Source organism: Schistocerca nitens, chromosome 3 (assembly GCF_023898315.1).
Source record: "Schistocerca nitens isolate TAMUIC-IGC-003100 chromosome 3, iqSchNite1.1, whole genome shotgun sequence".
NCBI classification, from domain to species: Eukaryota; Metazoa; Arthropoda; class Insecta; order Orthoptera; family Acrididae; genus Schistocerca; species Schistocerca nitens.
This window is the reverse complement of record NC_064616.1, coordinates 604,577,879-604,593,476: the sequence shown is the minus strand read 5'-3', so window position 1 is coordinate 604,593,476 and position 15,598 is coordinate 604,577,879. Positions and strand designations below refer to the sequence as shown.

Sequence of the window (15,598 nt, the reverse complement as noted above, 5' to 3'; positions counted from 1 at the left end):
ATATCATGATGGCCAGACATGAGGTTGAACTGTTGTCCTCCTGAATGTGAGTCCAATGTGCTAGCCACTGCACCACCTCACTCAGTCAGTGCAGATTTTGCAGCTGTGTTAGAAGAATCCAAACTGCCAAACCAGAGGTGTCTGTGGAATACATGTCTTGTAACCAGAGGGGAGAAGTGTTGGTAAGACAAGTGATGGAGTTTTCCTCAAACTATTTTAACACAACTCAGAAATGATCTTCCTGAAGGTACAGGTGGATTTTCAGGTAAAACTGGTGAAAAAACATCTGAAAGTGATCCGACAGTGGGTTTATTTATCTTCCTCTATCCTTCACCAGTCAGCACATGGTGGACACAATAGGGTCCATTTTCTGTGAATTTTAACAACCCCACATGAGAACATCTACCTCACTTGCCTGAATGGTACATTATAGGCAACAAAGTCTCATGTGATATCTGCTGTATTTTGACATAGTGTGCTTTGAATACTCCTGTGACCATGCTAACTCTGTGCCTTACGATAAGCAATAAGTGAAGCTGTAGGGAACATTTTCTTCCATTCCTCAGGGTGAGGAAGAACTTGTGGACGATATGGCTTCTCCATGGTTGTCATTGCCCATTACAAAATTTCAGAGTCATCTGCTGTACTGTTGCACATCTATCTGCTGTTGCAAACCACAGCAGTCTATGTCAATCCCTATCACCCATATGCAGTTTCCCTCACCAGCTGACTCCCAGTGCACATTTCCCTAAATCAAGGTACTAATAATTGGTTTCAATCGTACTTGGAAAATAGGGTACAGTGTGTAGAGATCTCACAAACGAAGTTCAGCAGATTGACAAAACACATTTCCAAACCAGAACATATTAACATAGGAGTCCCTCAGGGAAGTGTGTTAGGGCCAATACTCTTCCTAATATATATCAATGATTTTCCCCAGAGTGTCAAATACGGGGAAGCAATACTATTTGCAGATGATAGCAGCATCCTTATCAGTGACGAGTCACCAGACGAATTGAGAGACAAAACTGAAGAAACTCTCGATCATGTATGCAAGTGGGTAGTAAGCAACAAATTAACCCTCAATATTAAAAAAAACAAACAGTATTAATTTCCACATAAATAAAAAACATAATAGCATAGGCCTAAAAGTTAAAGATGAACTTACAGATTGTGTCACAAACACAAAATTCCTAGGAATGCATGTTGACTCACAGCTTAACTGGACTGACCATATTGCAGCACTAGTAAAGAAAATTGCTACTGCTTGCTATGCACTCCGGATAATTATGTCAGTATGTAATAGTTCATGTGCTAAGACGACATACTTTGCATATGTGCATTCAATAATTAGTTATGGCATAACCTTCTGGGGTACAAATGTGCAGAACATACAAGCAATTTTCAAGCTGCAAAAGAGGGCAGTACGAATAATAACAAAAAGCAGCAAGAGAGCTCACTGTACTGATTTATTCAAAACCATGGGAATCTTGACAGTACCATGTGAATACATCTTTCAGACTGTGATATATATAAAGAAACACATTGACCAGTACACACAAAACAGATCTATACACCAACACTGGACAAGATCCTGCCACCATTTGCATCTCATACGAAAAAACAAAACAAAAACCCAAAATAGTTTATTATTTAATGGATTAAAAATGTATAATAGACTTCCAGAGGAGATCAAAGCTGAAACTGGAATACATGCCTTTAGGAAAGCTGCAAAAAATTATTTAGCAGATAAATGTTACTATACTGTCAAAGAATACTGTAAATGACATGTGTTCACCTCAATTCATGCAAGAGTACCTTTGTAAATTTATATTTATCTTTAATTAAGATTGGTATGTATTTGTTTTGTGTAATCCATGCAAGAATACATTTGTAAATTTATATTTATTTGTAACTAAGATTGGTCTGTATTTGTTTTGTGTACAAACGATTAAGTTGCACCATAGAAATATGTACTACCAGAAGTACTATTATGTATATTCTCATTCCATGTATACAGTTGACGACATCCATACAACACAAGTTGTCTACGGATGAATAAATAAATAAATAAATAAATAAATAGTACATCCCAGAAAGAAGAAAAAAACAGTGGCTGCACAACTTAAGAGACAGTGTGTTACAGATTCTAGGTACACATGATAAATGTGCTCATATCATGTCTTGCCCATCCCGCATCTGGCTCTCACGTGTAGAACCAGGCTTATGAGTGCTGACATCCCGGTCATATGACATACTAAACTGTTGTATTTTTCACGGCAGTGAGAGTACTCTCTCTCCAACACATCAGTTTCTCAGTTTCTGTATTTGAAAGAGAGAGAGTGAGAGACAGAGAGAGTAAGAGAGAGAGAGAGAGAGAGAGAGAATGTGTGTGTGCGTGTGTGTGTGTGAGAGAGAGAGAGAGAGAGAGAGAGAGAGAGAGAGAGAGTGTGTGTGTGTGTGTGTGTGTGTGTGTGTGTGTGTGTGTGAGAGAGAGAGAGAGAGAGAGAGAGAGAGAGAGAGAGAGAGAGAGAGAGCGAGGGTGAGAGACTGAGTGAGTGAGAGAGAGAGAGTGAGCAAAAGAGAGAGAGAGAGAATATGGGAGCTGCACGAATGACTGTCCAAAAGTTCATAATCATCCCATTCTATGTCCGCCCCCGGTAGCTGAGTGGTCAGCATGACAGACTGTCAATCCTAAGGGCCCGGGTTCCATTCCCGGCTGGGTCGGAGATTTTCTCCGCTCAGGACTGGGTGTTGTGTTGCCCTAATCATCATCATTTCATCCTCATCGACGCGCAGGTCACCGAAGTGGCGTCAACTCGAAAGACCTGCACCCAGCGAATGGTCTACCCGACGGGAGGCCCTAGCCACACGACATTTCATTTCATCCTCATCGACGTGCAGGTCGCCGAAGTGGCGTCAACTCTAAAGACCTGCACCCGGCGAACGGTCTACCCGATGGGAGGCCCTAGTCACACGACATTTCATTTCATCCCATTCTATGTGTCTGGCTGTTTCCAAGCACATTTTCTATTCAGTGTACAGTGATCTATCTTCAAGAGGTATTTACTGCTCATCCCAGATTTTCCACCTATTACAGTGTAGCATTTAAAGATCACAAGTAGCTGGGTATTTTAAAAAAATGGATTTTCACAGTACAAAAATAACTGTTTTCTATTTTAGAATTTAATTAACATACTTTAATGAAAAAATAATTACAATTAGTCTTCATTTTATTATTTCATAGAAGTTTTAATTATTGTTTGTCTTGACCAGATCATCTTACCAGGGTCATTGAAGGGTACCAAGATATAGTTGTCAACCACATCCTGATGTCGTTTAAGTATTTCCATAATGCCATCTGTGCCCCGACGTGCTTGTGCCAGGTCATCATGCATGGAGCCTGTGGTATCAAACACAAAGGCCAATGATGTAGGAGGCATGCGGAAAAGCAGTGTACCATCTTCCGTATTGCCATGATCATATTCACTGTGAAAAAGAAAAATGAGATTTTGAAGTCATTTCTCTAAAGAAAACCATACAAAAATTAGGGAAAAATTATTATTAATTTCAGTGGAAGGCCAGTTACAGGAAACTACTAAGTGTGTGAAAATACAGAGCTTGAAGCACAACAGATAACCAAGATCACATTTAAGCAACACTTTTAGACTTCTTAATGGCATCCAATGTCATTAACGACAACACTATAGTTATCAAACAGGAAAGTACAGACATCACAGGTGTATTCTATGCATGAGTAAAATCATATGTACAGAATGAGAGACACATCACAGAGCTCACTGAACTGACACCCCAGTCAACCGCAGCTAAATGATAAACAAGAACGAGTCTCAAAACTTCTACAACAATCAAGTGTACTGAACACTTAGCATGGTTATAATTAAATTTTCACTACCTGAGCCAGTGTAGATGGAAGGCTATTCACCATATGGGTACCCAACTTTAGCATTGCTGGATTGCCAGTGTTAGTAGTGATAGTGTTATGACTTGCTGTTAGGAGCCAGTACCAGTACGGCCACATAGGGTTGAAACACAAGCAGTGTGCATTACAGTTGCAGTCAGTCAACATGGGACTGGACAAGGTGAGCAAGGCTTTGCTCATAAAGCTATTTTATCAAAACAACAGCAATAGACTTGCAGCTCTTTGTGAGTATCAACGCATTAAAGGGACATGGAGAGGTCCTCTTTCTGCATCAGGGATAAAGAACATGATTCCGAAGTTTGAATTAACTGGTGATTTGGGAACTGATCGTGGGAGAGGCTGATGGCCAATTCTGCTACAAACTGTTGAAGAAGTTACTGATGTCGTGGACGAGACTGTGCAATCTTCAAGCATGACCTGCGTCATGACGGCTGTTTCAGACAACAGTAGAGCAATCTCAAGTGTGGTAACGTGCTGTCATGATTGCAAACAGTTATCAAATTGAGCAGTGTTTGTAATCTGAAATGTAAACATGGTATGTAATTAATAAATGTTACCCTCTCATGTGAAAAATGTGTTTCTTTCATTGATTTATTTGTTCTTTCTCTTCCACATGTTCTTACAAATGTTTCCAGTTGTCCTATAACCACTTGTTGTTCATGGAGGGGGGTCCTCTAATATCACAAAAGTTTAATTATAACCACCCTGTACATTGAGCAAGCACTTCTGTAGCAGTCAACCATAATTTCACACTTGAATTGCTATGGATGTTGTCTGGAATCAAAGGCTACTTTTTTTTTTACTACAAGATTTTTCAAGCACTTGTTACAGATGTATTAAATATGTGGCTAAAAATAAGTGCTAATAAAAGGAAGAACCAGAGACAAAAAGCATGATATTAATAAGCCTACTTAAAAAATGTAAATCACATATTGCAGATTGCTATTCATTCATAAATTCATTCAATCACTGATCTTCTTCAGTAGATCCCATCAAAAAGAAATTTTCAGGATGTGGAATGAATCAAGGTATACAATGACAAAAGGCAAGCAAATCACAGAAACTCAATCTGTTACTGTATTAACAATGAACTGTAACTATACAGCTTAATGTTATTTATGTTCTACCAGCTAAATTTAATCTAATAAATTAGGAAGATGGCTACTACATTAGGAAAAAAAACTGCTGCCTGCTTTCCATTATGCAAAATAGCTGTTGTTTGTCTTCTGTTGATAGCTTAATGTCATTAGACTTTAGTTCACAGAGTATAATCGTGTGATCCACACTGCAGATGTTTTAATAACAAATAATAACAAACACACAGAAAGTTACAATGCACTTGGTTACAGCACAAGTTACTTAACAGAACTCTTTAAAATGAAAGTATTGCAAAATTATATGTGTATGGATGCAAATAACTCTTAAGGTGGGGCACAAAAAATATAATGACTAACAATCAGGCCATGAATACCTTAATAAATTATCAAGCCAGGGATGTATCAAATGAGAATGTCTCTCTCTGTCATCACCCCTGCATCACCCACTGTCACCTTTTACTGTTCTAACCTCTAAAACATCCTTATCAAACTGCATGATATTCCCATTAACACCATCCTTCCTCCAAGATTCCCACCCCTGCAATAGCTTCCACTATAAAATATGTTACAAGTACCCATCAGCTATCATTTACTCCACTCTCACCACTGTCAAATTGCATGACATCAACAGATGGCAACATGTGTAGCTGATTTTGTAATTTACTAGCTGGCTGTTTACTGAATGGCTTTCTATACAGGAATGACCAGAACCAAACTGGCAGAATGGCTGATTTACATAGAAAAACTTGAGGACGTCCAGAACTCACGTGCTGAACGTGTGCTACAGTGTGAATCACAAGAGGTTAGTGCTTGCTACATCATACATGCTATCTGGATCATCTCATCCAGCACTAGTTACCTTGAACTTTTGAGCTGGGAACTTGCTCTTGAACACACACTCTCATCTCACCATCCTCCTGGCCTTAGCCTCTGTTAGCCCACACTCCTTCCTTCCCTCCCCTTCCCTTCCCTTCCCTTCACTTCACTTCACTTCACTTCACTTCCCTTCCCTTCCCTTCCGTCTCCTCTCTTCTCCTTTCCTTTCCTCTACTTTCCTTTCCTTTCAGCAAGCTAAGTGTGCTGTGTTACACTTCTTAAGTGTTTCTATTGGCCATGCTGAGAATTGCATCTCCTGAAGGATCAAATGACCTGTCCTTCTGTCTTCACAGGTCTAACAACAAAATGAAATTTGCTAACACATGTTATGGTATTATTATTCATTCTCACTGCAGTAAAAATATATATTTGACTCAAGCAGAATCATCGCTACAAAAATGGTGTAATCCACTGGTGAAACTTACAGATTTTAATAGTAATAACCTATATTAAATGAACCTTTGTATAACAGTAAGGACCCATTATTTACAAGCCAGTACTGGTATATTCATTCTTATGATACAAGGAGAAAGCAGGATACACACGTTCACTATTCATAAGTAGCATTAAAACAAAATGATCCACTGTAAATAGGAAACAAACTGTATAATAAATTACATGATGAGATCAAAATGATAAAAGATAATTCAGCACTTAAAATATCTGTCTATAATTACATGCTATAAAAGTATTACCACAGTAGTCACCTACACAAGAATATCTAGCAAAATAAAGACTGGAGAAGTGAAATACTACAAGAACATTTTATGTGTAAAAACTGATTGAACGTTTTGTTGAATGTAAGGTACTTGAATCTGATGCTGATTAAAGACATTTTGTGTACATGGTGGCACAACATGTGGCACATTTATTGTCTTGTTACTACACAGAAAAATGTTATGTGAAGAATCCATGTGAAATGTATCATAAAATGTTCTCACAAAGCCAGTGATTCTTACATCTGTTTAAAAATTCTCATCTGTTTTAAAGGTGTATATAGCCATGTTATCTCATCATGTCAACTCATCACTTCTCATTATTGTATCATGAACATTGTGTCACAAATTTACTTTCTCATCATAATTTTAAATATCTTAGTCAATAAATGTCTCAATGGGCTCAACAGAGAAATAATAAAATACATGTTTATACATAGTATATCAAAATTAGACACCATAACAATTCATTATGGCACTTTTGCATTCAAGTTTGGATCTGGTACATCACTGGAAGAATTTTATTGTTGAACTGTAAAGACAAAAAATATGTCATTTTAAGCAAATAGATCAATAAGTTTGGTAAGAAGCTAGTAAGTTATATTTCCTTTATGCATGAACAAACATTTATACTCAACATAAAGTCAGTTGACCTCAGTGAATTTGGTCATGCGAGATTCCACTTCTCTATTCTACAAATAGAAAAACATTCCAACTCTGCAGAATACTTACAGTACAGAGGGTCTCTTCATTCATCATGAGGTTCTTCCCCATGAAACCATACTATGAAATCAAAACAGCAGAAAGCTGTTTGGGGGTAAACCTGTGGAATGGAGTGGATTGGGAAAAATTTTCAAGCCAAGATCTGTCATTGAAACAGCTGTTGTGAGACATAGGTGCAGTTTCATGGGTAGATAACACTACATTACACTATACCATGTTTTCTAGCTATTGCTTCAACTGTCTATATAGATTATCTAGTAACATCACATAGCAAGAGTTAGTCACTTATTCTTTGCTAAATAGTCACTCATGGTGGTACCTAGTCCCTGTCACTTTTCCTGCTTGCAAAATGGTTCTCGTGTTTCACATGCATAATCACCTTCATCATACCACTGTTCTGACAGCCATTTTGTCACTGGGGTGTAATAGCACACCAAATTATCACATAATGATACCTGAGGTCCACTAGTATATGTTTAAACTTCTCCAAACCCATTTGGAAATGCCCTTCCTCAAGTATTTGGTCAGGCTCTGGATTTAACAAACATGGAGCCCGTAATGCACTTCATTCAAAATATTATGCATACATTCATATAATATTTCTGCTATCTTAACTATATAATGAATCTTCATGCAAATTCTCTTTTACTGCTGATTTCTTTAAAAGAAGTTGTAGCTGTTTACTACAGCTGATGCTTAGTGTTTCAATAGCAAACAAGCCAGTGGAACACATGGTTATGAGCATGTGCATCCACAGGTGTATTATTCTATCTAGTCTGGAGCTATGCACAGAGATTTGCTCAAGCAACAAAGTCTCATGGAACATTTTCCTGCCTTCAGTTTTGTTTTCTTGTGGTTAGTTGTCTGTGATGTACATTATTTGAAATGGTGCCTAATCAACTGACACTGGGACTTACTAGTGCAAAAAATTGTATTAAAAGCAAAAAAATTATTGGTGAGTAGTTACTGAACAAATTATAAGATACTGATTATGAGTTTAGAGAGAACAAATTAGAGTAGGATGGCTGGATTCTCAGGAATGCAGAAACTTTGTATAGCAATCAATATGTGGAAGTCGTGTGTTTTGCAATACAGAAGAACAGAAAGATGATTATTATGATATCAGTGATGCTCAAATGCCAGCACTAGTAGAAGTAAACAGGTAACAGGAGATTGGTGCAATGAGCCACATGAAATGGAGTATCAACTGTTTCCAAAACAAGAAGGTTTACGTATTCATCAAACTAGTAATATACTAATTGATTTCTGTAGGCTACTACTTGCAGATGACATACTTCACTTTGTAGCTGATGAAACAAACTACAATGGCGTGAATACACTTTTGAGAAAGAAAGGGATGATAAATGTACACACACAACATATGAGTGGAGAAATTGTCCAAAAACTCCTGTATTCTGTTTGAACTGCTGTAAAATTATATGCAATTAGCAAACATTTTGTATTATAATCAGAAGTCTTAATATTTCCAGAGATATGTGTTCTTTCTTGTGTATAATGTTTGATTTTTTCACTAAATATTTTATAATTACACGAATGTTACCAAGGCCAAATGTTTCTTCCATGCAAAAAATATGCGCTTGTTCCTCGTTTCAATTATATTTTGTTGGCATTGGTAATATCAGAGATACTGCTAAAACTGTATAAAGTAATGCTTCTGTTGCTTACACATGTCAGAGCAAATTCAAGCTTTATCACATGATCTCAGTGCAGCTACTATGTGTTTTTACATTAAAAACACCTGCTCATGAGCAGAAATTATATTACAGTTACAGCTCCACTACATTTTCTGAATTATTCTCCTAGGTGCATTATACAGAGCTCTTAGTCCAGCTTAATCTTGTTAGAGATTGGAAATGAATTCACACCTGAAATTTAGACATTCTTCTGAAGATATAAGTATTGTTTTCTTTCTTTCTGAAAACAGGATTTTACAACAGCAAAGAGACACAAAGATGTTCTGTGAGTTGGGAGCATGTATTGATTTGTGTCAGGACTACATTGCATACATCCTTGGTTGCAGCTACTTTCAAAAGTTAAATCTTTTACTTGTTTTGATTTTCTGTTTCTATCTCATACGATACTACAGTTTATGTTATTGAATTCTGCAGTAAAATGGCTTGGTATCTGATTATACAAGAAATTCAAATTAGGCATAATAAAATAAAAAAAGCCAGAAGCCCAACTGAAGACACACAAGATATCCAAATAGGCAGAATTACATGGGAAAAAAAGCCAGAAGCACAACGGAACACCCCCAACAAACCTAATACTTATTATTGTTGCAGTGTGTGAGTATCTAATTCTGCACAAATTCCAAAGCAGTCTTTAGATGCTTCAATTTTCTCATACATATCATTCACAGTTCTATATTTGAGTGTCCATTTAATTGGCCCAGCACTGGAAATTTCAGACAACATATTAATCTAAAACTGGTGTTTTGTGTGGAGAGTGATAGAAAAAATATTGGAACAGAAGAAAATAATGTTTCAGTTTTTTTGGGCATTAGGGTCCACTTCCTCTCTTTAGTTTGCACTCCATTGATGACAGCAGTCATACAACTACACCATCAATACATGGGCATAAGCCTATCCTTCAAAATTTTACCAAGTTCAGCTATTACATACTTAAGAATAGTGCTGACATTTTGTCAATTAGAATTAAAAAATCCCTAAAATCCTTCCAGGGTGCAACATATTAACACTGTTACAATTTGTAACATACACTCTAAGACAAAAAAATTACGCATTCTGAAGGAATTATCCGAATGGGACAGAAATTGGTAGATGTGGTGCACATGTACAAATAAATAAATGATTACAGTTTCAGAAAAACTTGATGATTTATTCAAGAGAAGGAGCTTCACAAATTGAGCAAGATAATAATGCACTGGTCCACCTCTAGCCCTTATGCAAGCAGCAATTCAGTTTGGCACTGATTGATAGAGTTGTTGGACATCCTCCTGAGGGATACCAAGCCAAAGTCTGTCCAACTGGAATGTTAGATCATCAAAAACTTGAGCTGGTTGGAAGGCCCTGCCCATAATGCTCCAAATGTTCTCAACTGGGGAGAGATCGTCTGACCTTGTTGGCCAAGGTAGGGTTTGGCAAGCATGAAGACTAGAAGCAGAAACTGTTGCCATGTGTGGGCGGGCATTATCTTGCTCCAGTGTAACCTCAAAATGGATTGCCATGAAGGGCAACAAAATGGTGCGTAGAATATCATCAACATATTGCTGTGCATTCCATTGCTGTCAGGGACATATCCAGACACATCCTCCGCCTAGAATCTCTGTGACTGGAGTAGAACTGTGTTCAGTGGTTAGTCCCACTTCAAACTGAGCCCTGATGACCAGCAAAGACATGTCTGGAGACACTGAACAACGTTTGGCTACCAATCTGACTGTTGTCTGCCACACAGCCTGACATCCAGGAGTGATGGTGTGAAGTGCCATTTCTTTTCATAGTAGGACCCCTTTGGTAGTCATCTAGGGCACCCTTGCAGCACTGCAGTATATCAACAATATTCTATCAGCCTGTTTTGCTTCTCTTCACAGCAAGCATTCCTGGGGTTACATTTCAGAAAGATAATGCGCGCCCACAAAAGGTGAGAGTTTTGCTGCTTGTCTTCACATCTACCAATTTCCATCAGTAAACCATAACAGATACATACTCTACTGATTTAACTTTCTGCACAATTCCTTCTCTTCTAACTTCCAGCATACAATGGTGCAGTTAAATTTTTGTTGTCTTTGAAGTCCCTTAAAAGAAAAGGTAATAAAGCTCTTTCAACTCTGAATTTCAGCAGAGAGTCAATTTCAACAGCATATTTTATGAGACCCATAAAATAAAAATTTCTGGGTTATTTAAACATTCACATAAATCAATTAACTGACTGATTGTTTTATTGGTCTGTTTCATCATTTTTGTATGAAGGTACAAACAGGTATTGGTCAACTAGTTATCAATAGAACAAAAAACAAGTCTAAGTGGCAAATTTTTACTTTTTATTCATTTATTTGATGACTAGTTTCAGGCAGAGACCCATTTTCACATCATTCTACAGGGCAGAAAACCAAATTTATGCTCATGCAAAATACAATTATTAGATTTAGAGTGGATACTGGTAACTATTACCTGTACATACTGTAAATGTTCACTGCACATTTCTGACTTCTTCGGAAATGCCATTTTCTACCTTGTTATGTAAGTTTAAAACAATATGTTTTGTATCTTTGGCATATGTCTAAAAATTTGGTAATAACTGTATTATGCATGAATGTAAATTTAGTTTTCTGCCCTGCAGTATGATTTGAAAATGGGTCTTGGCCCAAAACTAGTCATCGAATGAATAAAAAGTAAAAATTAGCAACTTGTACTGGTTTTTCGTTGATTAACAGCAGTTGCAGACCCAAGCTACTCCAGCAAGCTGGAAGTTTGTAAAGTCAGTTATTATGAGACAACAAGTTGAGACAACATGAATTAATGTGATGATTATAAACTGTATATCTACTAAAACATACGTAAGTTTACATACATAAAAACTGCAAGCAAATATATACATAGAGATAAATTTACTTATCCTCTCCTTAAGAACTTATAATAGTTATTGTAGTTAAAAAGCAAAAGGATTTTACCACTATTACACCACTCTGTTTATAACATCTTCTTCTTTGTGCAAAAGAAACAAATTTACATTAAATCATGACACTCTTCTTATGATAATACTAATAATTAAACAAGCAAAATGATGTTTACAGTTTTTGCAGAATCTTAATGATCATAGTTCTCAACTTCTGCTTTTGTATAAAGAAACACAAATTTAAAGATTAGAAGATATTTACAATTTATATGACACACACTAATATTGACTGTTACTGACTGAAGTAACTCTAGAGGAACTCATCCCGATTATAGAAGCAGCTAGCTTCACTATCTGCTACATAGTTTAGGACTGTATACATTCATCAATGCTATAATACAGTATTTAAAAGATACATTTCAGAGCCAGTTTAAAATTATTTGAATTTTTTGTGTCTTATTGTGTTGTGGTAAAGTTTTTCTCTGCTACTAGAGGTCCATCTTCACTAAGTTTTGTTTTTGCACATTCACTATGCAGCCCCATTTTCTACTGTGTATTATGCTTCTGAACTCTTTCATTTTTATACATTACTTTGTCTTCAGTGTCCATTATTTTATTAATGAAACATGTTACTTCCAGAATATATAAACAATGTAACCTAGTAGTAGAATTGGCAACTTCTTAAACAGTGGCTTGCATAAGCTTCTAGTAGTTACTAATGGTACTTACAATTCTTTTTTGGACAATAAAGTAACTCATGCTGGCAGGTGAGTTACACCAAAAAATTATACCTTATCTCAGTGATTCCAGCTGTGTGGAACATATACTGAAATAATTTGACCTAATATCAATTCATATTACTACAAGCAAAATTTTACATAAAATAACTAGTTTTTGTCTTTAAACTCATCCTTGTCACTTCAGCAGATCACCTCTGCATGCTCGCCATAATTGAAATTCCATTCTTCTCCCCTGGAAAACAAATTTAGTAGCCACTTCCTCAAAGAAACGTTCATTCTTTCTGAATTTCTACTAGTAGAGCTTCAGTTTTTCCAAGATGAGACAGTCTATCCTCTCCAGTGCAATTTAGAGAGTAGCTTTTGATTCTCTTCAAGTCAGAAAATGATCTTTCTAGTGAAGATGCACTCACTGTAATTGCATACAGTGATGACACTAACATATGAAAATGCTGAAAACTTTTGCTTAGATTGAATAATTGCTCAGTAGTTTTGGAAGTTCACTCATAGTTTTATTTCTGAACTTTTCAGTACTGTACACTACATTCAGCTCTTTTTCATCAAACAGCATCAAAGAACTTTCAATATGCATCTAAGAAACCTTAGAAGCTGCTTTTGAGGAAATGGTTAGAATATTATCCATAGTTTTCATGTGAAAGAAAATTTAAAAACAAATGTTTAGAATAATTTAGAAATCTTTAATTCAAGTGGCTATCACTGTTATCAAACACTTTGCAATAGATACGTCTATAGTTGATATTTTGCCTCTTCGAAGGTTCATCTGTGGGGCTATGGAGTAGCTAGTATCTTTCATTTTCTGTTCACAGTAGAAAATATCACTTCCTTGGTTCTCAAGGTTGTTGTGCACATCTGTGAAGGTATATACTTTTTTGAATGGTTCAAGAGAAAAATAAACTTGAAATGTCCTAAAAGTGTGTGAAAGCCAGTAAATTGTGCTAAAATATCTAAATCAATTTATTGAGGATGTTCCGGCATAGCGCTAAACACACAACAAAGCTTAGCTCTGCACCCAGTGATTATGTACTGATGAGTAATTCCATTGCGATGGACAGACGTGTAGAAGACAATGTGACAAAAATTTATCCAAAAATGTAACATGTTGAGGAGGTTTTGAAAAAAAAGGAGGTTCATTATGCAAACTAAAATTATTTTACAGTTCAGTATGTGGCTGGCGCATTGAGACAAAACCAAGTTTACTACATGAACACAAAAGTGAAAAAATATGGCTTTACGATGTGTGACTTTGGTTAATCACTGAACCCTATTCAGATTTCTCGCCATAATCGTCACACCGTCAAATGTTTGTGCAATCAGTTTTTCATTACATCCCAGTTCCGATAAGATGTGTTGGATGAGATCTACAGTAGCATGGACATGTGTGTCACCACTTATATCACTGAATTCCAAGAATCTTTCCTTCATAAACACAAGTCAGGAATACAGAAAACTGTACTTTATTTGCCACATCTTAAGATTCATCAAGTATGATAGCTAGAAAAGGAACTTCCACCATTTCCCGTTTTATAGCTGATGAAACAATCGAGCCCACAACTTATATTACATAATTTTGAATTGCCTTAGAAATTCCTTCAAACACAACAGAGGTTTCTATGTGTTTCACTAAAAGAGGATCATACTCTGCAGAATGTGTTGTACCTCAGGCCAAATTTTTATTTTTATTTTCTATAGCTTAACTATTTCAATTAGTGGACTTGCTCAATATTGGAGATTAACATGTGCTTCTTTCTGAATAAGATAATGTTCTGAAAACAGATTTAGTATGAGTTTATAAGTTGATACCAACTCCCAGAAGAAGGCTGCGAAGTGCCCCAAGGTACAACTATAGGTTGTACCTTGGGCCACTAAATTATATTTTTAAATAAAACACAAATATACAGTTTTTCATTAAATCAATACCATATATTTTTTAGTGTATAGTATAATACATTATGACACTCTTTATGCATCACTTTACATCATACATTGTGGTGAAGTCTACAGGGAAAAACAACCATGAACTTTGCCTCTGGGATGTTCCAACAGTGAAAGGTTTAGGAAGATTCAGTACAACATCTTCCATAGGTAGACAGAAGGTGTCCAATCCTGCCCCAGGGAATTTCCTGCTTTTCCTAATTCTCTTTAGGTACTAAACTTCATACTCATTACTAATGGCTTTTTGAAACCTTTGATACATAGTATAAAATATTCTTTTTTCCAGCAAGACAGGTCACAGCATAATCCCCTTCTTTCAGTTCTGTTCCAATTTCAAAATCATCAATTTCATTTTCGAGGAACTGTGATCTTAAGAGTTCCAGATCATCATCACTTGTATCGTTCAAATTTATTTCACAATTTTTGTCTTCTGAGGAAGGGTCTGGAAATTCCAGGTGACATGTGACTGAGAATTTATTCTTCTTCTTGTCTTTTTTCTTGTTTTCAGTTTCATTTCTCTCTGGTGTATCCGTTAGGATTCTAGTCTTCCCAACTCTTCATCCACAAGTTATCTTCCGTGGTCCTGCTTTGGGACATGGACGCAACATTTCTGGTGATATATGATTATCTTCTGTCAACTGTGCTCCCTGTTGAGAGACAGCAGAGTGGACAATTTCTTCGATTTCCTTTGGTTCATCAGGTACACATTAGAATAGAGTATTTTCATCTTCAAAAAATTCATCAATGGTGTGAAACGGATTGGTCACTAATAGCTTGTATAATTTATCTTTAAAAATATTTACAGGCAGTTCTTTAAAGTCAGCACTTGGTCTATTAAGCATCTTTAGTCCAAGAACTAAGTAGGAGTTCTGCAATTTTGATAATCTATGATATGGCACGTCTATAGGTGTTCTGTTTCTTGTATTGTAGCTATGAATATCACTTCTCATCACA

At 36.4% G+C, this 15,598-nt stretch overlaps 1 protein-coding gene across 1 annotated transcript in view; it reads right to left on the bottom strand.

Annotated features, from left to right (window-relative positions):
* Positions 1–15,598, bottom strand: part of LOC126248535 (hemicentin-1-like) — an 838,517-nt gene that overhangs the window by 687,466 nt on the left and 135,453 nt on the right. Inside the window, exon 2 of the mRNA XM_049949594.1 lies at positions 3,287–3,489. Within this exon, the coding sequence (XP_049805551.1) occupies positions 3,287–3,489 (203 nt within the window). The remainder of the gene's footprint in view (positions 1–3,286; positions 3,490–15,598) is intronic.